The sequence below is a fragment of the Barbatula barbatula genome, assembly GCF_947034865.1.
Source record: "Barbatula barbatula genome assembly, chromosome: 5".
Taxonomy (NCBI): domain Eukaryota; kingdom Metazoa; phylum Chordata; class Actinopteri; order Cypriniformes; family Nemacheilidae; genus Barbatula; species Barbatula barbatula.
Genome location: NC_136769.1, coordinates 1,601,372 through 1,627,568, shown reverse-complemented (window position 1 = coordinate 1,627,568; position 26,197 = coordinate 1,601,372). Strand labels below are relative to the sequence as shown.

At 40.9% G+C, this 26,197-nt stretch overlaps 3 protein-coding genes and 1 long non-coding RNA gene across 5 annotated transcripts in view; 1 reads left to right on the top strand and 3 right to left on the bottom strand.

The window, feature by feature from the left end:
- The window catches only part of LOC306894146, a 171,683-nt gene that overhangs the window by 52,100 nt on the left and 93,386 nt on the right, over positions 1-26,197 (top strand). The gene's annotated exons all lie outside the window — the stretch shown is intronic.
- LOC306894136 (uncharacterized protein) lies at positions 858-13,118 on the bottom strand. 2 transcript variants are annotated; one of them, XR_013786660.1, is made up of 3 exons: positions 13,087-13,118; positions 7,862-8,070; positions 858-3,803 (listed from the first exon to the last, which is right to left on the bottom strand). XR_013786660.1 is itself a non-coding variant. In XM_079456420.1 (3 exons), exon 3 carries the CDS (start codon positions 3,799-3,801, stop codon positions 1,912-1,914), a length of 1,890 nt encoding a protein of 629 aa, XP_079312546.1. In that variant the 5' UTR covers positions 3,802-3,803; positions 7,862-8,070; positions 9,749-9,864; the 3' UTR covers positions 858-1,911. The 2 variants fall into 2 exon arrangements, 1 of the variants encoding a protein (XP_079312546.1); XM_079456420.1 differs by lacking the exon at positions 13,087-13,118 and adding an exon at positions 9,749-9,864.
- On the bottom strand, positions 14,691-18,244 carry trir (telomerase RNA component interacting RNase). Its single transcript, XM_079456798.1, has 4 exons — positions 18,077-18,244; positions 17,178-17,956; positions 16,953-17,030; positions 14,691-16,457 (listed from the first exon to the last, which is right to left on the bottom strand). Exons 2-4 carry the CDS (start codon positions 17,475-17,477, stop codon positions 16,350-16,352), a joined length of 486 nt encoding a protein of 161 aa, XP_079312924.1. The 5' UTR covers positions 17,478-17,956; positions 18,077-18,244; the 3' UTR covers positions 14,691-16,349.
- On the bottom strand, positions 18,572-25,573 carry hook2 (hook microtubule-tethering protein 2). Its single transcript, XM_079455981.1, is given in 24 exon segments — positions 18,572-19,830; positions 19,921-19,992; positions 20,085-20,189; positions 20,269-20,372; positions 20,562-20,644; positions 20,845-20,879; positions 21,514-21,601; positions 21,693-21,830; positions 22,049-22,115; positions 22,283-22,364; positions 22,449-22,559; positions 22,646-22,847; positions 23,181-23,321; positions 23,436-23,599; positions 23,744-23,824; positions 23,927-23,989; positions 24,314-24,328; positions 24,330-24,382; positions 24,506-24,521; positions 24,523-24,558; positions 24,560-24,640; positions 24,943-24,995; positions 25,104-25,175; positions 25,436-25,573. Coding segments are annotated over 23 exon segments (1,971 nt in total). The 5' UTR covers positions 25,159-25,175; positions 25,436-25,573; the 3' UTR covers positions 18,572-19,704.

Here is a 26,197-nt window from a genome sequence, read left to right as displayed (position 1 = left end):
ATCTATAATATAACAATAGAATCATATTTTCCTCCTCTCTGTACCACATGTCCGTGCATACTCAGCACATTAATGCCTTTCACATGATGTGGACTCCTTCAACTGCTGCTGAGTTTTGTGTCTTTTGACGTAACAACCAGCCAATAACAGTGTTGCTGATCACTAGTTCTTCTATTGGTATACAGTACGCTGCCTTTCCAAACTGCGCTTGAGCGTGCAATGATCCCAGACAATTTAATCCAGATATTCTAATCGTACACAACAGGTGCGTTCAAAGAACCAAATTATCCAGATCATGATTTGATGAGGGTGAGTTCAGATTCTACATGACAAATAACACATTAGGTTTAAAGTTGCTTCATTAATGTCCATGTTAATTTATTAATACAATTATAAAAATGTCATTTTCAGGGAACACAGACATTCAGTGCAGTGCAGAGTGTTTCTGTGGATAAAAGTGTTTTCTATATAAGAGGAACACCTCCTAAAAGAAAATTAGTGTCTTATTGTTTAAACAAGAACTTAAATACAGAACAAAACTAGTTTTAAAGCTTGTACTGATGCATTTCTTTCATGCAGTCTCCTGTAAAACATGTATGATGATACAGTACAGATTAAAGACCAACACAACTAGAACAGTAAGTGTTGTCTTGTGTTTTTTCAATTGTGAAATGTTTCTCTCTGCTCGGAGTTCTCGTATCCTTCTTGATGTTCTCATAAATCTTTCCACACTGAAGTCATGTGTTACGTTCTAGCTCCCAAAGGGAGGGGAACCTGACAACCCTCTGCTCTGGCCCACCAATGCCAGCAAAGGAGGTATGGAGTCACGGTGAGAGAAAACGACACAAACACCGTATAGAAACAAAGCTTTTATTTAGCCACGATAATAGTGTAGATAATAAACAAAAAATGGGAGGGCTGGACGAACCAAAGTAAAGAAATAAACAAAAATAACCCCACCCCAAAACTATACTAACGCCCAATAAAATATATAATAATCCCTATCTGGCACACGATCAAGCCGCCCTAACCAAATTACAGTGGGTGGTCCGCCCAGGTCTAGCTGTTGTTTCTAGACAGAGAAGTATTCCTACTGGTGATGTAAACCCCGGGGTAGCTCTAAATCTACTCCCCAACTCCTTATGAACAACAAGGAAAGGAAAAATAATTATTAACACAAATTATTATCCATAAAAAAACAAATGCTCCGTCCTGCTGCTACAAGTTCCAAAAATGGAACTCAAGCTAACTTTACTCGCACACAACAACAGTTTAAAATTATTATCATATGTTAGTCTCAAGGTATCAAACAAGTTGTCTAAATATCATAAAGATCCCCACACAGGGTACAAACAAAACCATCAGCAGGAACAGAGAGAGAGACCTGATCCAAAACTGGCCTTTTTAAAAGAGCCCAGCAAGCTGCAGCCACTGACGAGTGGGCGGAGACCCAGGTCCCAATCAGCCGTTAAACCACCAATCAGCTGCCTGGACAGTCACAGAAGCCTGGTAAAAAAAACACACACACACAACACAAGCAATACCAGAACAAAAATGACAATAAAACGAACCTAGAACTCTGGGGACGTACCATCATGCAAAATTCTGCCTACACTTATGACACATGAAAGGTTTCTCTCCAGAGAATTCTCATGTGCGTCTTAAGGCTTCTTGTTTCTGTAAAACTCTTTCCACACTGTAGACATGCGTGAGGTTTCTCTCCAGTGTGAATTCTCATGTGTGACTTAAGGTTTCCTGTTTGTGTAAAACTCTTTCCACACTGTAGACATGCGTGAGGTTTCTCTCCAGTGAATTCTCATGTGTTTCTTAAGGCTACTCGTATCTGTAAAAGTCTTTCCACACTGTAGACATGCGTGAGGTTTCTCTCCAGTGTGAATTCTCATGTGTGACTTAAGGTTTCCTGTTTGTGTAAAACTCTTTCCACACTGTAGACATGCGTGAGGTTTCTCTCCAGTGAATTCTCATGTGTTTCTTAAGGCTACTCGTATCTGTAAAAGTCTTTCCACACTGTAGACATGCGTGAGGTTTCTCTCCGGTGTGAATTCTCATGTGTGACTTAAGGTTTCCTGTTTGTCTAAAAGTCTTTCCACACTGTAGACATGCGTGAGGTTTCTCTCCGGTGTGAATTCTCATGTGTGACTTAAGGTTTCCTGTATGTGTAAAAGTCTTTCCACACTGTAGACATGTGTGAGGTTTCTCTCCGGTGTGAATTCTCATGTGTGACTTAAGGTGATCTGTTTTTGTAAAACTCTTTCCACACTGTAGACATACATGAGGTTTCTCTCCAGTGTGAATTCTCATGTGTCTCTTAAGGCTTCCTGTTTCTGTAAAACTCTTTCCACACTGTAGACATGCGTGAGGTTTCTCTCCGGTGTGAATTCTCATGTGTGTCTTAAGGCGACTCGTATCTGTAAAACTCTTTCCACACTGTAGACATGCGTGAGGTTTTTCTCCAGTGTGAATTCTCATGTGTGTCTTAAGGCGACTCGTATCTGTAAAACTCTTTCCACACTGTAGACATGCGTGAGGTTTCTCTCCAGTGTGAATTCTCATGTGTGTCTTAAGGCGACTCGTATCTGTAAAACACTTTCCACACTGTAGACATGCGTGAGGTTTCTCTCCAGTGTGAATTCTCATGTGTCTCTTAAGGCTACTCGTCTCTGTAAAACTCTTTCCACACTGTAGACATGCGTGAGGTTTCTCTCCAGTGTGAATTCTCATGTGTGTCTTAAGGCGACTCGTATCTGTAAAACTCTTTCCACACTGTAGACATGCGTGAGTTTTTTCTCCAGTGTGAATTCTCATGTGTGTCTTAAGGCGACTCGTATCTGTAAAACTCTTTCCACACTGTAGACATGCGTGAGGTTTCTCTCCAGTGTGAATTCTCATGTGTATCTTAAGGTTTCCTGTTTGTGTAAAACTCTTTCCACACTGTAGACATGTGTGAGGTTTTTCTCCAGTGTGAATTGTCATGTGTGTCTTAAGGCGACTCGTATCTGTAAAACTCTTTCCACACTGTAGACATGCGTGAGTTTTTTCTCCAGTGTGAATTCTCATGTGTGTCTTAAGGCGACTCGTATCTGTAAAACTCTTTCCACACTGTAGACATGCGTGAGGTTTCTCTCCAGTGTGAATTCTCATGTGTATCTTAAGGTTTCCTGTTTGTGTAAAAGTCTTTCCACACTGTAGACATACATGAGGTTTCTCTCCGGTGTGAATTGTCATGTGTCTCTTAAGGTGCCCTGTTTTTGTAAAACTCCTTCCACACTGTAGACATGCGTGAGGTTTCTCTCCGGTGTGAATTCTCATGTGTCTCTTAAGGCTACTCGTATCTGTAAAAGTCTTTCCACACTGTAGACATGCGTGAGGTTTCTCTCCAGTGTGAATTCTCATATGTGTCTTAAGGCTACTCGTATCTGTAAAACTCTTTCCACACTGTAGACATGCGTGAGGTTTCTCTCCAGTGTGAATTCTCATGTGAATCTTTAGGTGACCTGTTTGTGTAAAACTCTTTCCACACTGTAGACATGCGTGAGGTTTCTCTCCGGTGTGAATTCTCATGTGTCTCTTAAGGTTACTCGTAGCTGTAAAACTCTTTCCACACTGTAGACATGCGTGAGGTTTCTCTCCAGTGTGAATTCTCATGTGCTGTTTTTCACTCTTTTTGTCTCCTGTTCTCAGAGCTTCTTCCAGTGAAACTTTCTGGAATCTTTGTGCACGTTGATGTTTCTGATCAGCATCTTTTACTTTATCTTGACTGTCCTTATTCACTTCCATCATATCTGAAGTGAACAAAAATATCTGTTAAACACAGTTTTACAATTGTACAAAATAACATCACAAGACAAGATCATGGTTTCATTTTCAGGGAACAGTCTTTCAGTGCACTGAGTATTGCTTTGGATAAAAGTTTGCCATATGAGATGACCATATCCTAAGAGAATATTTTAACTTGTGTGCTCCCCGCCTTTTCTCCTCTGTCTGAAGCTGATCTTTCCAAGGTCATTGGTTCCAACCACCCTACCACCTGCCCACTGGATCCCATCCCACCCATCTCCTTCAGTCAATCACTTCAACGGTTGTGCCTGCTCTGACCCACATCATCAACTCTTCGCTCACCACTGGGACATTTCCCACAGCGTTCAAAGAGGCCCACATCACACCGCTTCTGAAGAAACCCACCCTGGACCCTACAATGCTAGAAAACTACAGGCCTGTTTCCCTTCTTCCCTTCATTGCCAAAGCCCTGGAGTGAGTTGTGTTCAACCAGCTCTCCTCCATTCTCGTGCGAAACAACCTCCTGGACAGCAATCAGTCTGATTTCAAGACCGGTCATTCCAGAGAGACTGCACTGCTCTCAGTCATCGAAGCCCTGAGACTGGCAAAAGCATCATCCATGTCATCTGTGCTCATCCTACTGGATCTGTCTGCTGCTTTTGACAATGTCAATCATCACATCCTCCTGGCTTCTCTCAGTGCTATGGGTGTCTCTGGAATGGTGTTGCAATGGTTTGAGTCCTACCTCTCGGGTAGGTCATTCAGAGTATCCTGGAGAGATGAGGTCTCTGCGTCCCAACAGCTCAACACGGGGGTGCCACAGGGCTCAGTGCTTGGACCGCTACTCTTCTCCATTTACATGACATCCCTCGGCTCGGTCATTTAGAAGCATGGCTTCTCCTATCACTGCTATGCCGACGACACACAACTCTACTTGTCATTTAAACCGGACGATCCGACGGTCGCTGCTCGCATCGCGGCATGCCTGAGTGACATTTCACTTTGGATGAAGGATCATCACCTGCAGCTGAACCTTGCAAAAACAAAACTGCTTGTGATCCCAGCCAACCCAAAGATTCACCACAACCTTGCCATCCAACTAGGCTCATCAACTATTACACCGTCCAGCACAGCCAGAAACCTGGGAGTGGTAATCGATGATCGGCTTAACCTCACAAGTCATGTTACCAGCACCACCCGGTCCTGTAGATTCATCCGCTACAACATTAAGAAAATTAGACCTTTCCTATCAGAGCACTCTACGCAAGTCCTAGTCCAGGCTTTTGTCTTGTCTGAACTGGATTATTGCAATGCGCTTCTGGCTGGTGTTCCTGCTTGCACAATCAAACCTCTCCAGATGATCCATGATGGAAGTAGTGGAAAGAGCGGTCAGCTCTGGAAATGTGACTATTAACCGCAATATGGATTCTATCCGGAGAAGCTCACGACTTTGCAAATAAAAATTGATGTTGTTGGAGACCAAAATGGACAAAGAGAGTAACCGTGGAAATGGAATGCGGTTGCTCGCCCCAAGACTTAACAATAAATCTTATCTTTTTTGACTCCCCTGTATCAGCCTTGGCCAAGGCTGCTGCTGGAATTCAATCCCCCATTCTACTGACACCTGCATTGCCTCCGTCGCTTTGATCCGCCAGCCTGACAAGCGGGTCTGTGACCAGCGCCATTATGGCTGCAGGACCGGATGATGCCGGAACTGGATTACTTACCCTGTTGCAAGTCTTGTCTATGGTATATTGTGTACATGTTTTTCTCCTCACCTCACCTCACCCATGTTATGCTGTATTTTTCTTCATACTACATTTCGTTACACTGTAATTGTTTGTGTGTAATGACAATAAATTGAATCCAATCCAAAAAAATAGCTTCCAATGTTTCCTCATCTGTAAGTCTAGGGATGCTCCGATCCACCTTTTTTGCTTCCGATACCGATTCCGATACCTGAGATTCAGTATTGGCCGATACCGAGTACCGATCCGATACTAAGGTAAAAATTTTAAAGTGCACAATTACTTAATAAACTATGTGCATTGCTGTGCAAGACATCAGGCTCGACTTAACATAAATTTCCTGACCCCGTAAAACAAAATAACAAACTAATGATTCACAAATTTAGTAAATAGTTTATTAAACCAGCAAAACAAATGAAAAATAAAACAAAAGTGTTCACTATCTTTGGACAAAAGACATTCAAAATTAAAGTGCAAATTAAGCAGCTGAATATAACAACAGCTTCACTAGCTTGATAAACGGGTATAAATAAATGGAAACAAAATTTCTTAATAATTTTTAAGAAAGTGCAAAAATAATTAAAAAATCAATTCGCAAAAAAGCTGCTGAAATTGAGCAAAAAAGTAATAGCTTTACTGCTTTAGATATTCAAAATAACATGAATCAGATCTTTTTAATGCTTTAGTCACTAAAGCAAAGTCCACTTAACTAAACTAAAGTTTAGTGAAAATAAAATGTAACATCCAACACAGAAACAGATGAATAAAACACTAGCTTCCCTAGCTGAGTAAAACTGCACATGTTTGTTGCATTTAACGTGGCATTTTGTGGCACAAAATTCTCATCCAACCAGTGTGCGGTTAAACTTAAAAGCTACACAGGGGACACGTCGCAGCTCCAGATATCTGTTGTAAAACTCACCGCATTGACATCTTTAATTTTTTCGGATATGTGTTTGCAGACTTTTCGGTACAGTTCAAGGTAGAGATAAATATTTACGCTTCGGCGTGTCGTACTGCGGCTCCAGGTGGTTTATAAGGAGTCTGAAGCCATTATTCGCAACGACGGACAGCGGTTGCCCATCCATAACAATGAAAGCGGTGGAACTTATTGGCGTAGCTGTTGTAAAATAACTCCAAATGACAGATATTTTGGCTCGCTCCATGCTGTTCGCTGCTATATGTTCACGTGCACTACGTACAGAGCACGTTGCTAGCGTATGATGTCACACGTTGCTAGCGTATGATGTCACACGTTGCGCAAAGCACAGCCGCCCACGAGAGAGTTTAAGCGCCGGTGTCTCCATGAACTTTTACATCGTCTAGCACAAATTTTATGTCAGATCGGGTATCGGTGACAAATTGCACCGATACCCGATCTAGAATTTTATTACGTATCGACGCCGATACCCGATACGAATATCGGATCGGAGCATCCCTATGTAAGTCGCTTTGGATAAAAGCGTCTGCTAAATGACTAAATGTAAATGTAACTTTACTGTTTAAATTACAACATAAAATTCACTCAGACTACAGTGATAGTCTGTAATGACATTTTCAGCAGAAAAAGAATCAAACTGTAAATTATTTATTTTGCAACCCAGAGAGCAAATGTATGTTTATTATAATCATTTTTGTTACAGAATTATGTGTTTCATAATTAAAATAATTACTGCCATGATATCTCAGTGGTTTGGGTTGAATGAATCAAGTATAAATCAAGAATCAATGCAAAACATTTTCAGGTACAAAATAAAAGTCATCAGATGTGAAAAAACACTATAAATTGAATATAGATCAATCCTTATTAGAGTCACACCAGTCAAGAGCATTGTGTGACGATTTTCTTTGTCTTTAGTTGTTTTATTAACAATAATAACAGACTGTGATTTATAAAGCTGCTGTCACTTTAAGTTCAGTACAGCAGAAACGATGCCCCCAAAAATATAGTCGAGTAAAAGAAAGAATAACAACTAAAAACCAACAGACTGTGTCTCATGTAGTCGAGTAAAAGAACAAATGCATGTTTTCTTTTCAATAAGACGATAAAAAACCAACAGACTGATGAAAATGTGAAACAAAGGGTCAAAATGCTGTGCTCTACAAACTCAAAGCAGAACGATGGTCACCTTATAGCCAAACATGTGATTCTATTGAACCTTTACCAGATCACAACCAGATCAAGTTATGATCATTTGATGCAGTTTAGTGATTCACTTTCAGTTCTAATCTTCTGCATTTGTGGTTTATCAAATAAATAAAAGCTTAATAATTCCTCCACTGTCAGAAATAAAGATTTAAAAACCGAAACCAACCTCTGTGTTCTTTAGTCCTCTGAGTTTCTGTTGTGTGTAGTTCTGGATCTCTCGTGTTCTCAAGCTTCTCTTCCACAAACTCCAACAACTGTGTGAAGATTTCAGTTCTTACACCTGAAGTGATTCTTCTGCTTGTTGCTTTCTGGTATTTATTGGTGGTTTGATGTAGGAGGAGCTTTACTGAAGGTGTCAATCACTGTTGGTGTGAACTGGAGATGTTAGAGAGACATTGTCAATAACTCAACTCAGCTTCACTTATATAACATCACTAAAAACAACAATTGTTGACCAAGATGCTGTCCACTATATCAAATACCAACATTTATCTCCATGTGTGACATAAATGACAAAAACATCTCGGCCACATCACAAATCAACTACAGAAACCCAAGCAAAGTGAGAGCAGTTGTCATAAAAACATCTAACAATGGTCAATTTCTTTGGTCTTATTCATGATGGATAAATATTCAACTGCTTATTATTTACAGTGTTTCTAACTTTAGCTCTCATTATATTAGTGCTGTGTATTGACAAAGGCCTTGTGATACGATACATATCACCATAAGTCAAAATGCAATAGATTTTCATATTATACATTTTTACTAATTAAATGTAGGCTAATACAAATAAAAAGTCTCCCTCTTGAGACATTGGCCATATGTACTGTAGCATATATGACGATAAAACGCAATTAAAATATCACAGATTGTAGCGGTTGGACTATCGATACACTATCATGAAAACATATTGCGCTGTAGTCTATCGATATTTTTGCACAACCGATAGAAATTGGCTGCAAATCGAAATTCAGAATAAAAAACGATTAAATTGAAAAGAATGAGAGTTAAATCATTCAATAACTTCTGAACTGACTTTGATTTGACCGGTTACAACAAGACCCTCAGGTTATAAAACTGTCTGGTGTTTTAAATCACAGAAGTTTTGAGCTTTTAAAATCGATATCAAATTCTGCCTATTTAAAACACAAACATCTGTTTTGTGAGGACATTTCCATGAGAGTTTAAGATATCAGCATAATGAAGGAGGTGAAAATGGGAACTATGGGTGTAGAATAATGACAGCTGTTAACACTGATGTGTCTGTTATACTGAAACAAAAAGAAAACGTTCATGATCATCAGCAGAAGACCGGCAGCTCTATTAACACCAATGGATGTGTTTTCACTGTTAGGCTAATGTCACTAATGAAACAAACCTTTCAGGACAAACATACAAATCAGGATTTTAAGTCTCAGTATATATGAACTAAACATATGTTTATCATTGTTATATCTTCCTCACTGTGCTCCTGTGTTTTGTGTTCATCTCTTGTGCTAAGACTGACTCAACTCTGAATACATCACACCAAATCCCTCTGAATTCATCTGATCCGACAGAAAAGGTGCATCATGTCAAGACCATATTATATATTATACTGAAGGAAACTAGGCTTTATATTTCACTGTATTATTAAGGCTCGTTACGTTATAATGTTGATTCTAGTTTGTAATAATGACACTTTTCCGCATGTTCACAAGACCGTCAAGAATCCTTGAAATGAAACTTAACGAGAGAATCCGCCGGTCGTTCATTCTCTCTGAACGGATTTGAAACGATACAGCGGCGTCTTATAATAAATTCGTTCCCTGAACTTCTCCGCGATTAGTTGAGTTTTAAACGTCTGAAATGTCACATTGTTCGTCAACAGACTCATTGAAAGCGGTCACAGCAAACAGCGCATACAGGCGCGCAGACAGCACTATAGTGACGGGGAGACAAGACCCCTCAGACTCATAGTGACCCGATCTGCCCCTCACTGTCCCAACGAAAGACGACAAACATCAAACATCTGTAAAACTGAGGATTCATGAGGATGTCCGCTATGTACATTAGCCTGAGTAGTGACGGACAGGCCCGCAGCTGCTTCAGTATTTTCCCGTCACTGCTTCACAATCGTGTCGGTCATCGACGTTCAGTCTCTGTGTGCTGCTGCCGCTGCGACTCCTGGCCCCGCCCCCGGGGTCCTACGAGGAGCTGTTAGCTGCCTCAATTGTGCCTGTAGTAGCGGTAACTATAGTGATCAAATACCGTCGTCTATGACTGAACTGGTGATTTTCCTGGACAGAAATAATACTGCGGTCAGATCAGCCTCCACTTTGAAAATGACGGTCAACCGACTCAATTCAGACCTCATATAGGTTTTCTGTGCGCGCATATAATACGAGAGATTGCGGGAAGAGCGCGGGAGGACACATTTCAAAATAAAAGCGCTTTCGCACTCTATCACTTGCTTGTGTTTTACCGGTTGTAAGTGATGTTACTAGGGCAACGAGATACTTCAAATGTTAAAGGGTTGCTATGCAGTTTCTATAAGGTTCTTGTTGATTTCTAGGCCGTTGATAAGGTGGTTGGTTTTAATATCAGGGGCCTCATTTATAAAGCTTGCATACGCACAAAACGGGGCTGAAAACATGCGTACGCCAGTTCCTGCGCAAAAGTTCCTGTGCGTACGCACATTTTGAAGACTAAGCAGTTTGGCGACACTGATGGTGAGCTGAGGGATTGACGGTAGATTAATGAAATTAAACACATTGAACTTGAAAAGTTGCGCATATAGACCTATCCATATAACCATAAACATACTAATCACTTTCAATCCTCATTATGCGTCCTAATCATAAACATGCATGTCCACAATTCCAATTTATATAAATAAATGGTAATAATCTATCAAATAAAAGTGCATCAATTTAATTTATTTTACTTTCATTTGCTAATGATCTAAGGGTGGGCGTATGGGTTTACCACTCATTGTCTGATTGCTATGACAGGTGTAAAGGCTTGAATGTGATCGCTGTAAACATAAATACTACGGTGAAACCCCATCTACGACATGATGGATGCGCTGGCATTGCTGGAGGACTATGCCAATGGCAGACTTAGTAGGGAAAGGGTGTTTAGAGACCGCGAAGATTTTCTAGCCCACGATGATGACTGGCTTATAAGCCGATTTAGATTCCCTAGAGCCATGCTTTTGGATCTGTGTGCTGAATTGGGGCCAACATTACAAAGGCAAACTACACGAAACCGCGCCATCCCGGTACCATCCCAAATCCTGTCAGTTTTAGGATTTTTGGCAACCGGGATTTTTTTCATGCGCAAAGCTTGATTTGGAAACTTATAATTCTGTTAATTTGACATAAGTCTGGGATTTCACAGCCATCACTGAGCTCCTTATGCCTGCTGTTTTGAAAGGGATTATTAAAATGACAAATCGATAAATAAAGTTTCCTTACACTATTCGGGAACAGGCCAATATCAAAAGGCCATTTGCAGCAATGTCCGGATTCCCAAATGTAATCGGCGCAATTGACTGCACTCATATTGCTATAAGATCTCCACATGAGAACGAGTACATTTATGTGAATCGAAAACATGTGCATTCCATAAATGTGCAAGTTGTTCGTGACGCCAATACTATGGCTACCAAACAAAATAAATTTCCTTTCCTCCACCTCAGTCACAAGAACCTCTCTGTTTCTGTGTCTGTGAAATTTCTCTTTTTTCCCCTTAGTTTCCATTGCTGCTATTATCACGCATACAGAACCTCTTGCTCATTAAGATGCACGGCCATTCATGAGGTGATTTGCATGTGCTATATATGGTTGAAAAGGGGCGGGTTGAGGGCGGGATGTCGATTTTTTTCACGTGCGCAAATTATCAGGTAGACTGTGATTTATAAAGTGAAAATTGCGTGCAGTTGTGCGTACGCACAGTTTTATAAATCAGATTTTTTTTTTGCGTACGCTATTTTTGGCTTTTGTGCGTACGTACACTTTTAGTAAGGTTCCTACGCACAGTTTTATAAATGAGGCCCCAGGTCTGTCTGATGTGATGTTTTAAAATAAAATGACCCTGAATGTCCTATATAGACTGTTATTTATATATGTTCAGAAAGGTGTTAATAAAGGAAACTACCTGTTTTGTGAAAATTATTTCACCTCAGTATCATAGTCCACAATCTCAGTTTGTCCATCATGCAATATTTGTTTGATGTGGTGTTTTTTATTTAAATAATGTCTCATATATGCTGTCTTCTACATGTTTTTATTCACAGCTGAGGGGATGAACTCCTTAACTCCGCCTCACTTCAATGATATCCTTTTTTGTCAAGCTTATACGTATAAATTAGTTAAAAATAATGACTAAGATCTAATTATTTTACTGTCCTCTAATTATTCTGATTTGTGTCAATGATTTAAGTCTATGAGATGCTAAAAGTTTTAGCATCTGTCAGTTGTTTTTGTTCTCAGTTTAGGCCTTGACTCTTTGCTCGTGTAGCGGACTTCAAGTGGTAACCACAGGACACTATAGAAACACGACCACACAACGATTGAAGTGATGATACCTGGTGTTGTTTATTCACCTTAAACAGAGTAATGAGGCACAATGAGGGAGATACCAGAAGGCCTACTCTCTCATTCCTGCAGTGATAAACGCACGTGTAAACGAGGCTCTAACTCGATTGTTAGTTGACGGAAGTCGCGTCTTACTTTTAACTGAAACAGCGGATAAAGACATTTAATGTATTGGCTATACGTGCGAAATAAACCATGTATCACTTTTATGCAACAAAGTGAAAACAACACAAGTGTATCTTTGTCATTACAGATGCAGTCTGTGGGACAGCAAGCCACCGAACACACGAAAGCCGTGGGAGACCTTAAACATGCCCCTGGATGATCTTGTAGCGGATTTTGTATTTATTTTGGTTTATAATCGATTTACAATTATTTATGTAATAATAATAATTTTTTTGTTGTTGCTTACTTTTTTGTCAGTTGTCTTATTTTAAAATTATAATAATGAATGATGAAATTATGAATTTATGCTTAATTCAAGTCTAAAATATACCACGACTTTACCTCGACCAAATTTAGTCTTAAAACAGACGTCTTTTTAAAGACGTCTTTTCAACGACTTGAAAAAGACGTCTTTTCACCTTTCACTTTTCAACCATATTTGGACGTGGTTTGGACGTCTGGCAGTGACGTCTTTTCGACGTCTTTTCGACGACTTTTTGCTTGGTGGGTTAAAAGAAAATAATCAAATCACACTTATACACATTATGACATAACCTCTTAACAGTGTTTTGACATCATAAATAAAGTGATTACATTACAGAAAATCAGTGAATACAAGACAAATGAGAGAGAGAAAAACTACCTCAGCTTCCCTGTTCGCATGCGTCTGAGCGCGAGCGCTTAAAGGAGAAGCGACATCATTTCCTTACGTGTCCCACTAATTAAGGCCCCACATACAACAATCGATAGGAACCATTGAAAATAGTACATAGAAAACAAGTTTTGTTGAAGTTAACAGTTTATATTACATTTCTTATTACATATAATAAAATAAAATAAAAAAACTCTAATGCCTAAATTGACCGGCTACACTCGTGAGTATGTTAATGTGTTTTTGTTTTAGTATTTTTTTGCCTATTCAATGTTTTGATAAATAATCTTAAAATATTAAAATATTTCACCTATTAAATCTTTACACATCTCATAACCTTTTTTTTGGATGCCTACTGGACGCCTTCCCCGGAAGGTGTTCTGGGCCGGTCCGACCGGGAGGAGACCCCGGGGAAGACATATAGGTCACACTGGTGGGACTATGTCTCCCCGCTGGCCTGGGAACGCCTCGGTGTCCCCCTGGAAGAGCTAGAGGAAGTGTCTAGGGTGAGGGATGTCTGGGCATCTCTGCTTAGACTGCTGCCCCCTGCGACCCGGCCCCGGATAAGCGGAAGAAAATGAATGAATGTTTTTTAGTTTTCTCTTCTGTCCAGTTAAACTATCGTATCCATATTTGTGTATAAACCAGATTTGTTTCTGTTACTTATGAGACTTTAAGTAGTTTGTTGATGAAACAATCTTGAAACATACAATCACGCGGATATATTTTAGGAGATGTCAATGCAAGCTGTTTTCAGTTAAGACACATCTAACATTTAAGTCCAGGGTCGTAGCCAGTCCAAAAAAGGTAGTTGTCAAATACATTACACTGTAAGTTATAGCAGGGGAGAAGGTAGTGGTGCATAAAGGCGAAGCAGTTTAACTTTTTTGTTTCCTTTCACATTTCACATTTTGGTCTAATTTTTTAGTCTGTCCTGGTGTAGTAAAGGCTGAATATAAAGGATAAATGAATAAAATTAAATAAGGTAACTTGGAATCTGGAGATATTTATAATTTCGTTGAAATTTAACCTTTCCATGCTTGATCCAATGTGACTGTTGTGACCGGTGGTTCCATGAACAGTGTCTGGGAGTGAAGAAAAAGGAATTGAAACGGGCAAGAGGACACAGCTGGAATTGCAAGCTATGCTCTTAAATGTATTTTACTAAGATGCAGATATTTATACTTTACCTTAATTTAAATAACTGTAAAAATCTCATGTTTATAACACATTATTTAAAATAACATGGTATGCCAATGTCTATCTGTAATTGATTTTGCTAGTACACATTTTAGAGTGTATTTTAAGAAATTGAACATTGGACTGGTTCACACCGCACCACAGCCATGTGTTTAAAAGAAATGATTTCATTAAGTCGTACACTTGTTTGATTCTTGTGGTTAAACTGATTTGCTATGGTACCTGAGGACTGAACGTTTCCTCTTGAGACTCTTTTATATCTCAGCAGGCCTGGAAGCCCATGACAGAGATCTGGAGAAGATTCATGTGTTTGAAAAGAATCCTCTTTCTCCATCTGCTGGACAGGACAGAGAACTGTGTGACTATATGACACTGATGAGAAATATGTAAGAAATGCAGCCCGTGTTCTGTTTTAAATAAATAAACAGTCAAATATATGTAATCATACATGATGAATGCCAATTAAATATACAACATGTCTAAAGAATTCTCATATTTGCTTCTTACACAATGAAAATAAGTGATTTCTATGGATATCTTCTTTTGCACAGGGACGTTGCTCGACCTAAAGCAAGTATACACAGGAATATCCTAACCTGGATACAACATGTCACGTATAAACGTTCACAAATCATTAAACTATTTTAAAAAGAGAAGAAATAAAGAAAACGCAACTACCCAATCGGTATATTAGGCTAAAGACGCCACAGATATCGCAAATGCCCTTCTGAGCTTTATGAACAATATCTACTTTATTATTTCTTAATTTAAATAGATTCTTTCTCAACATTGTATGATGCTAAACATACATACACGCATACACATATATTATTCTCTAATTTGCATTTGCTTTATTTTCCCCAGTTTGTTTCTGATCATTTGTATTACTCTGTGGGATAGTCATATTGCAATGTGTCATGTGACTTCACCAGAGACTTTGTTTGAAGAGGACAGTCGGAATGACCGGAAGATGTGAAAGATTACGGGACGTATTTTGTTTGTATTTGTGTACTCTGCCAGCATCACCATGTGTCCCTATTGCATCACTGTAAATCAAGTTTTACACCACAATTTAGCATCATACAGTTCGTATCTCAATTCCACTTTCAAACACGATGTTTAGGTACAAATTTGTTGCTTCGTTAGATGATGTTTAGTTTAGACTGCAAACGTTCGTCAAGTGCGATTTTTTATATATAAAGACAATCACCTGCTATTAAAAAAACGACATAACGTTGTTCTGAATGGGAAAAACATCATTTTTATATCAGTGACGTAATGATTATTAAAATAATCTTAAACAATTTATTTGTCTGTTTTTGAGATGCTTCTGTTCTGCAAGTTTCAATGAAGAAATGTAATCGGGCAAGACACTTTTCAACTAAACGTTTGGTTTTAATGTGTGAAGATGTTGTGTAAACTCATGAAGCTTTGCTTGATATTTGAATATGACTCTGGTGGTGTTTTACGGAATGGCCATGTCCAGACGGCAGAGGTACATCTGTAAAGATGTCTTGTAAAGATTCTTTTCTTCTAATAAAAGCCACTAAATAGTCAATGTCATGATGAATAGGGAGCGGAGACATCAGACACACTATTCTTTGCTTACTTTATAGAAGGGAAGCAGCTTTGTTTGGATACATTCAGAGCTGCTGCAATCCAACAATTAAAAAAACATCAATTAATATTGAGTTCTGAAAGCCTTTTTTATATCATCTTTACATCACATACATAAAGATGGGATCCTGTGGGAATTGTAAAACCCTTGAACACATTGCGTGTTAATGCGAGTTTAATTACAATTTAGAAACATAAATTTTGATCAGGTCACATTCACGAGCCGAGTACAAAATACCATTATGATCTCGTCTTTCTAATGCCACAGACTAAATAATATGCAAGTCCAACAGTCAAAAAGGTACAAGACAAAACTCAATCTGGAGAAAGAAAAGGACAACGAAAAAGAACTGAAAGAGAAGTGATGTGTGTTTGTGTAATGATGTTGTGGCAGTGTGGAGAGATGCTGGGTCTCCCGGGTGTCCAAGCAGTTCAGTCTATTTGACCAGCGGTCTGGTTTTATCATCGTCTCCACACTGATGAGCTTTATACTTTTTCACTTCTGCCATGTATTTAGTCCAGGCGTCTCCTTTTCCCGCCTCCGCCTGGGGCACAAAAAAATATTTAAATCACACACGCATACAAAACAAAGCCCTGTATTCATTCTTTAAAAATAGAAAAGGTTGGGTCATTTAGAATTCTTCAGGACAGCATTAAATTGACATTAAATATTTATATCTCGTATCTATACTATGATAACCTCTAAAGTGAATACATCGTTATTAGCACGTTTCCTGGAATTCAAACCTAGAACTGTGGTCACGCTAGCCAATAAGTTATGAAAATTGGGAATCATTTGAAAGTTGAAATATTGTTATATCATTGTACTACACCCCCTAGACTACTGTACACAATGTAGTCCACAATGCAAAGCACAGACATGTCTTCCCACATTAGAGAGATGACATCTTTATTTGTGTGTTTTGTAAGAAAAGACAGTTATAAAAATATGACTGAAGCGTGGTTGACTGTAGCCGATGCACTGGCCCGGTATTGCGGACTAAAGAATACAGTTGGATCTCTCATATATATATACTCACCTCAGAGTCGAGTTTCTGTTTCTTGGCCACCATTCCCGTCTTGAGGGTCATCCGGGCTCCTCCTCTCCGCTTGCCCACCTGAGTTAAGGGAACACACTGAGAGCGTTACACGGGCTTTGGGAAGAGGCCAGGACCCGAACAGACCCATTACTGCTCTTTATTCATGTGTGTGCGTGTGTGTGTGTTAATGTTACACTAATGCAATGATCTGGCCCACTGCCTTACAAAGTTAGTCACGCTACAGGGCTTCGGGTCTTGTGAGGATTGCCCTGCAGAAGCAGTACTCTTCATCCTCTCCTCCTCCTCCTCTTCAGCCTCTCTCTTTCTCCTCTCCTCTTCCTCCATCTTCTTCTTGAACATCTCCATGAAGCTGCCGTCGTTGGCGAAGGCGTTGGCCGCTGCGGGCGCACCGTGAGCCGGGCTGCTTCCGCCGGACTCTTCGCTGCTGCTGCTGCTGCTGGACGACTGATGGTGATGATGACGATGACGGCGATGTTTGTCCGATTTATGGTGTTTTTTCTCCATCTCGAGTCTGATTGCAAATTGATTTACGTAAATCAAGGTTTTGTATTCACCCGTGTGATTTCAGCGGCTGTTTGCGATAAATGTAAATATTTCTCTGTCACGGGCGATCTCAACGTGATACTTTAAGTTGATTTCAATGTGAATCATTTAACAAAGATGGAAATTAAACGATACCCGTGTTTGTTGTATAATCAGTTACCGCAAAGTATCGCGGCGTCTCCACATGAAACAAAAACCCCTTCAGAAGCATTCAAAATAGCGCGATTAATAAACCAACGAGTCCATGTGTGTTTATAATGTCAGATCCGGCAGATTATAGATTAAATCGCTATATAATCGCCGTATATTACGGGTTTTTTCGCACGGGTTTGTTTTCTTTCAGCGTCTGTCCGCCATGCTGTTTTTCATCTGCGGTCAGTGTTTGTGTGTGTGAGTAAAGCGCTGCTGACGCCTGCAGGCCGGATGAAGAATTGCAGCGTCTGTAAAACGAGACCGATGGGAAGGTTCATAATTTAAAATATAGCGGGCTATGAGACATTATATATATATATATATAAATATACATATAAATATATATGAAGTTATTCACAATCACTTACAGATGAGAGGTTCGTCTATTTATTGAACGCTTAAAAGGCGTCCCGAGATTTATATGTATAACCTTTCTGTTATATCCACGCGGGTCACGATCACAGTTCATTGCTGATTTTTTTTAAAGTGCTTCCGGGGAAGAATGTATTCAAGCACCATCAACTCAAAATATGTCTGTGTCCATACGAGCATCTTGAAATGTGAACGCAGGTAAACGGAACTTTAGCGCCACCTGTAGGAAGACACGCGTGAAACTCAAAGCTGCCAAGAACTATTTGCCCCAAACATTAAATATTGTGTTTGTATATATTTGAAGGCTTTCATTTTGTTTGTTGCGTGTCATTTGTCTCATCGAAAATAATGCATAAACCGGGCAGATCTCACCCTATAAACCACATTTCAATAAATCACATATTTAACTGATCTAACCTTTGACGAAGATATTTATACACAGATAAACGTACTAGTTTGAGCCTGCCCGAATCCAACACTTTACAGGAACACAAAAAGCACACACAATTCTCACATCAAATATTTTGTACCAACGATCTGTCTTTAATTGTAGTGCAAAGAGGAAGACAGCGAGAGGATAGTTAATATGTCCAGTACCGACCCTCATCAGTCCTTAAAGAACACGTGCCATTGAAAACAAAACAACATGAAGAACTCGTGAACAACAGTGATAAACACTTCACACCTTCATCATTAAAGACACACAGTGAAAAACTACAGATCTCTGATGAGACGTGAAGAATGGTTGGACTGACAAGGGGCACAAATAACATCACATGAGTGTGTCTGATATACATACAGTAGTGTCGTGTCCAGTGTAGTGTCCACCATTCAATATTATTTTATAAAACCTCACAGACTTCCTCCTTTAGCAGCAAACTTTGGTGATGTTGCATCAAAAACACGTCATAAAATGATAAAGCAGCAGCAGTTTTCATGTCTGACAGGAATCCAGAATACTTCGGTAGTTCATCTGTCATTGGATTAGTGTCCAGCATATCAATTTCACATTCATTCATAAAAACAGCTCACATTTAATGACAAACCCAATGAACCGAGTACCACATCACATTGTTTGATCATCGCATTCGAGGCTTCCCCTCACCCAGCGCTTATGTTAAAAGGATTTGGTTAAAGGGCAGCTATTGACATGCATGCATCATTAAGATGATTGACAGCTGTCAAGAGAGAGAGATGATTCTGATGGATCTAGATGTTGAAGTCTTCAGAAAGGCACTGAGTGTTTGAAGTCACACGCATCATACCCTGATAACCAAGCCGAACTATACATTAAAAAATCATAATGAAACCCATCACAGGTCCACCTACTTCATTAATCTCCTCCAGATCGCACAGTTAAGACGCTCGGACACGAAAATAAAAGAGCACTATGTCCTGCGACTCTACTTAAAACAAACGGAAGAAAAATCAAACAAAACGTCATCTAAAAGACAATTAAATACAATATCCTCTAAACTCCAGAGACGGACTTGTGATATTCTACGTTCTCAGACAGAGAAAGTGCTGAAAGAGAAACAACGATCAGATCGTTCAGGCCACTGACAGAGGTGCGTTTCCAGGACGGAGCTCATGAATTCATCTATGAGGATTGCTGTGTGTGTGTTTATCTGGGATGGATGCGGGGCAGTCCTCTCCGGGCTTGTGTCGACTGTCTCTGCTGTGCCAGGAAAGACTGAGCCGGAACTGAACCAGAACGCTCTCCAGCCACCTTCTGATGAAGAGCCATTCCCTGAGACACACACAGAGAGGTTGAGTTTCCTGGTGTAAGCAGAGTCAAAATCATCTGTGTATAAAGAATAAATTCTGTGTGTTTTCTCACCATGTTGTACCAGGCAGAGATCATAAGCTTCTCCTCTTGATCCTGTCTGGAGCGTGAATTCTCGAAATCATGCTACACACACACACACACACACACCAGAGTCTTATGACAAAAGAATATAAAGAATCTCTTCACACTGCTAGAAGTGCATACGTGTCTGTCACCTCCAGATGTTGTATCTTTCTGTCTCTCTCTGACAGCTGATTCTTCAAGGCTTGAACTTCAGGAACATGGTTATTCTTCTGTTTGGGATCCAGTGTTTTAATCACCTAATACACACACACAGATCAAATGTACAAGTGCGATCAGACAGTATGTGTGTGTGTGTGTGTGTGTGTGAGATCTGACCGTGCGAGCCTTCTCCACATATCTCTTGTATCTGTCCTCCATGCGTCTCATGTCTTCATCTTTCTTCTTTAGGTTCTCCTGCAGTTCGTCGATCTTCTTGGCCACTGACACACGCACGGTAACAAGTTACATCCAACAAGCAATAATGATGTATGATATTTATACAATACAAGCTTTATAATGATACCATATTTATTGTACGAAATACGTTTCATATTCATAAAATATAATTCAGCTTGGTCATCACAATGACCTTTGACCCGCTGCTGGTTTTGTGTGTGCGGTTCACTCACTGTTGCTGTCCACACGTGGTTCCAGATCATCGATCACCTCTCGTTTCTTTTGCAGGTCAGAATGAGCTTCGTGAAGCTTCTCCCTGTAGAAACACATGTGGACAACACAACACGTCATGATGTGACACAGGAATCAGCTAATCACGACACAGCTCATTTACATGAACAATATATGAATATACGGTTTGTTTACCGGCAAAAACATACTTTCATTATCAATGTACTATAAATCTGAGTGTAGAACTGAACTCTGTAATGAATGACGGAAAAGAGAGACACTCACAAATGCTCCTCCAACTTTTTCTTTAACAGCGATGACTGTAAAGAGAGAAATTATGAATATGAAGGTTATGGTAAGGGATGATATGTTGAGCTCATCACATACTCACACAGCACTGCATATGTTCATACAACACAACAGAAATCAGATGGAGTGATGGGCCGTACTTACAATGACCTGACGAGGCAGACGATTGGTCGATTAGGTGAGGAGGGCGGATTGTAACAAATCAGCAGGTGTTAATGTTTCATCACGGCAAACAAAGAGTTCAATTATTGCAATCATTAAATCCAAGTGAGAGAGAGAGAGAGAGAGAGATACACACATCAGGCAGTGATGATATATAATAAAACTTAACCACAGACATGGAAATGACTTTATCTGTGCTGTCTGAAGAAAAATGCCTGTCAAAGTCACTCTAAAGTGAAAATGAAAGTTTAACTCCATGTTGAGTGTCCAGCACTACGGCCCTTAAAGTTCCGATGATTCAGTTTGTTTGGATCTGCTGTTTAAGAGGCAGATTTTCCATCAGACAGCAGCAGAAGAGTTCACAAACATGACCATCTTAGCCTTATGTGAATGTCATTCGAAATGTGGGGAATCGGTTTTCAATTGTTGAAATAAAGATGATTCATTGTGTAAGTGCGTGTGTGCGCGTGCGCGTGTACTGACGTCTTCAGTTTTGCTGTCCTGCTCGTGTAAAGCTCTCTGTAGCTCTTCAATCTGAGAACGTAAATCTGAGATCTGCTGCTGACTCAACCTGGACCAGAGAGAGAGAGAGAGAGAAAGAGACATTAGGAACACAAAGCGAGAGAGAGACAACACTTATCAAATATGTATTTAACACACACCGGTTGTGTGTCTCGAGTATGTTGCGGGAGCGTTGCGATTCCTCCAGCTGATTCTGTAGATCTTCCAGTCTGTGTCTGTATGATTCCTCCTGAACACATAACGTCTTATTCTCCTGCTGCAGACGCACAACCGTATCTCTGACACACACAGAGAAAACAGTTACTCAAAATGTAAAGTGCGTAAACAAAAGACACTGCAGTGAAGTAAAGGGCACAAGATGGTATTAGCTCATTAAAGTGACAGCATACAACAAATAAAACTCGACCACTTGTTTGGCTTAAAAGAGAAAGAAATGAAGGCCTTTTAAAGCCGTGTTTATCTTTTCAATCCTCTGGCTAGTGTCACACTTACTGACCTCAACTCAGCAGGCATGATCTCAGACGCCAGACTCCCGACGGCCCCCGAATCACCAGCAAGAGAATCTACGAATCATACAATCAAACACACACCCGTTGTGATTGGGTGGAATTTGGAAAGCTAAACCCACGGTACAAAAAAAGGAATTTATAAAACATATGTTTATGCAGGTCATGTGCTTGCAGAATGTGTCTGCATGTGTATTATATGACGACGTTGATGTGTGTGAGACCTGTTAAACACTGCTGCTGGACCTGAGCACATCTCAGTTCTTCAGTCGTCTCTCTCAATGCGTCCCGCTCGCCCATCAGCTTCTGCGCACACACACACAGAGATCAGCAGTCTGTTCTCATGTTCCCGGTCGAACAAACACTCAGGACTGATGTGATGTTCTGCACCTCTCTCTCTTTCAGAAGCGTCTCATATTTGTCATTGAGGTTCTTGTACTCAAACTGCCATTTCTCAGCTTTCATGGCCTCTGCAGAGTGTTTGGCGCTGAGCTCATGAGCCTGTCACACAAATCATTCATACATACAGCAACGGTTTCACACGTCATGCTGAAACACGATGTGTGTGTGTGTGTTTGTGTTGTGACCTGTCTCTTGTAGGTGTCGAGCTGCGTGCGGACGGCGCTTGCTCTGCGCAGCTCCTCCTCCAGTTCACAGGTGCGCTGCATGTACATGTGGTTTCTCTCCTCCAGCAGACGCACCTGTCTGCGCAGATCTCCCAGATCCTCCAGCTTGCGCTTATACGTGTCCACCATCGCCTCCAGACGACTCACACGATCAGACGAGTGCCTGATGGACAAATGAGAAGAACAAAAGCTGCAGTCTGACACACCTGGGTACCGCCCACATGATGCAGATTATATGCAAAAACAACAAGAGCCTTCTTAAAGTGACAGTTCATTTAGAACCTGCTCGAGTTTCTTTCATTTACATTGAGTCATTTAGCCGAAGCTTTTATACAAAGCGACTTACAGAGACTTCAGGGAGCAATAAGCGATACATCCTACAGGAGCGACGCTACCACAGGTGCTCATACAAAGTTATTAGTTCAACTACTTTCTTTCTTCTGCAGAACGCAATAGAGGAAGATGTTTTGGTGAACTGAATCTGTGTGTCACTCACCTCAGTACGTCCATCTCGTCTTTGAGAGACTGAGCCTCCTGAGCGAGGCAGGTTAACTCCTCGTTCCTCATCTGAAGATCGGCCACCTCACGCTGCAGAACATCAGCTCGAAGCCGCACATCATCGCGGCTGCTCTCCAACCTGAACACAAATTCACATTTATGCGGTCCACAGAAAACTACTCGGAGCTTGAGCGCAGTCTTAATGCGGAAGCGCAGAGGGCCCCAGGGCGGAGCTCCACGAGGGGCCTCATACCTGTCGTTCTCCTCCTGCAGTTGCTCCATCTGACTCTGCAGCAGCAGCAGTTTCTTGTTGGTGACGGTGGATGAGACGTCAGACGGCTCGCAGAGAGTCAGATGCTCGCGCAGGGACAGAAGCTCGTTCTGAAGAGATGACCTCTCCTCCATCAGCACAGACACCTGAAACACAGTCAGCTCAGATGAACACGCTGTGACGGCAATTCTCGTTGCCACGTCAACATTTACTCATTAGATCTCTTGTGATTGGCTTGCATGATGTCCAGCAGAACATGGATTCACTGGAAAATGAGGAGCCTCCCTCACCTGCTGCTCGAGCTCCCTGCGGCGCTGAGATGAGTCGTCTCGAGCGTCTGTTTCTTCACTCAGAAAGTAATATTTTCTGGACTGAAGGGCGAAATGACAGAAACAGAAAGAAGAGACAATAAAGAAAACACATTAAACAGACAGCTACATAAAACCCAAACAGAATTTCACACACGTGCAGACCTGATTGTCAAAGTCTCCGTACGTCTCTGGAGTTCCAGCCTCCACATGTTCTTTGGTGAGGAGCTAAGAAACAAAACTGACATCAGTCGGGAGATTCTTCAGTAAAGAGCTTTAAAGCAACCGGCTCAGAGATTCATCACGACATTACAATCTTCAATCTGATGCCAAAACACGTTTAAAGAATCAAATGCAACCAAATGTATAGATCTGCATAGATGATCCGAAATCTCACTAACATCCGGGACTGTCTTTGCTAATGTTATCAAGCTAGCCTCTGTGATTCCGTTTCTACAGTCTGTGCGTGCGAGTGTGTTCAGAGTCTCCATTGCAGATGGACAGAAGAACAGACAAACTGTATTGAGATGTACCTGACGGTGTGAAGTTTACCTCCTGGATGGCCGTCCATTACCACATGTTGCACAGATTCCTCCAGAGTCATGATCTGCTGAATGTGATCTGTAGAGAGAAATCTGAGCTCGCATCACCGAGCAAGCTGACTTCATTTACGTGAATAACAAAATAAAGTGTCTGTTGCCCACATAAATGTGTCTTGTTTTCGTCCGGTTGTCTCCGGCTCACCTTGCTTGTGCTCGCAGGCTGACAGCACAGCCCAGAACCAGCTGCAGCAGACGGACCCAGTTCGTTCACGTCGCCCATCTCACCGATCAGACACACGTCTGGAACATGTCCATCAGACAGCTGCTGACCCAACACCTGACACGCAACACACACAACAGAGATCGAGAAACACCCAAATATTTGGACACATTCACACCTCCGTACGCTTCTGGAATAAAAGCGTTTTTTTCATATATTATTGTGATTGGTCTGTTCTGACCAGCGCCGTGAAGAGTAACAGAAACAGCACAACAGCAGTCTGGGAAACAATTTACACCCGAATCATGAACTGACAGACATTGAACAACCTCCGAGTCGCTAAGCTCCACCCAACAAACGAGGCCCTGTTCCCTGCTAACCCTGCTTTCTACATCCATCTGAGGCCCATCATACTCAACATCATGATAATACTCCATAATACTCTGCAGAATCTTCTTCAGATTGCTGACCTGTCATGACACACACGAACGAACATATTCATTCCACACCTTTAAACATCCACACAACTTGTGTAGCACAACACAGTTCAACAAAGTATATACAGCGGAGACACAATACTTCAGTCTCCAGTTGGTTCCTCCCTCCTCTTTAATCCGGCTGAGCCCATGTCTCATTAAACCAGGCCGGGTCTCTGAGGGATGCATACATTAGACATGTTATAACAAACCCTGCATGACTGCTCGGAAACAACACGAAGGCTTATAAACTGGACTTTATTTTGACAGTGAAGGATGAACAGCTGTCATATCTGACATTGTTGACGTGTTGGATGCGCACTATGTGTGTGCTTTTATATCACCATCTGCCATATCAGCTGTCCTACTAACAGTCGACGTTCCATCACAAACACAACCACACACAGGGAAATGATGTGAGCACAAACACACTCACATTTTGATGAGGACATGTGCGATGGCCACGTCCGCTGCTCAGCTCGTGTTTGCTGCTGCATGACGGCACCTGAAACGTCTGCAGCTACAGAGAGACAAGACGACCTTTTATTTCCAATCACAGAATCTGAAACTCATCCACTTAACCATAATAATGAACTGCCATATTAACCAGACAGATCTCGACCCCCATTGACGGAAAAAGACGACTTTATCACATCGGGGCACTTTGACTATCATTGTGGCTTTTTCCTACTATGGCAGTCAATGTGTGACAAAATTGTGTCCGGTTATAATCATTCTTCCAAACATCTTCCTCCGTGTTCATCAGAACAAACACATTCAGACACATTTGAAACAACACGAAGGAAATGACGGAAATGTTTGTTTTTGGTGAAGCGTCCCTTTACGATGGCCATTTGGATCACTCTCTTCTTTTCCGTTCACTTATGACCATATTAGAGAGAAGACCGATGGACGTTATAAAACACACAACCTGTATTATTGGTTCAACAGGTTTGGTTGAAACTTCCCGAGACGCCGCCGCAGTGTTTCTGAATTGAAGCATGCCACAGTATTTACTGCAGCAGTCTTATAAACATTAAGAAAGCGTAGTAATAACTATACACTTCATTCTAAGATACCGACAGTGTTGTCTTCATCTGCTGGGCCTTGACTCGGTCAGGAAAGAAAACCAAAGACAAAACAATACACAATAAAGGCCTCTGGGACTCAAAGTCAACACGTAAGATGACGTCATGAG

What these genes read in the sequence shown, in the direction of transcription:
- LOC306894136 (XM_079456420.1), bottom strand. Translation starts at nt 3,801, where the DNA reads ATGATGGAAGTGAATAAGGACAGTCAAGATAAAGTAAAAGATGCTGAT.
- trir (XM_079456798.1), bottom strand. Translation starts at nt 17,477, where the DNA reads ATGGAGAAAAAACACCATAAATCGGACAAACATCGCCGTCATCGTCAT. An exon ending in CCTGTAGCGTGACTAACTTT is followed by an intron (nt 17,031 to 17,177) that starts GTAAGGCAGTGG and finishes CCCTTAACTCAG; the next exon opens with GTGGGCAAGCGGAGAGGAGG. An exon ending in AACAGAAACTCGACTCTGAG is followed by an intron (nt 16,458 to 16,952) that starts GTGAGTATATAT and finishes TTTGTGCCCCAG; the next exon opens with GCGGAGGCGGGAAAAGGAGA.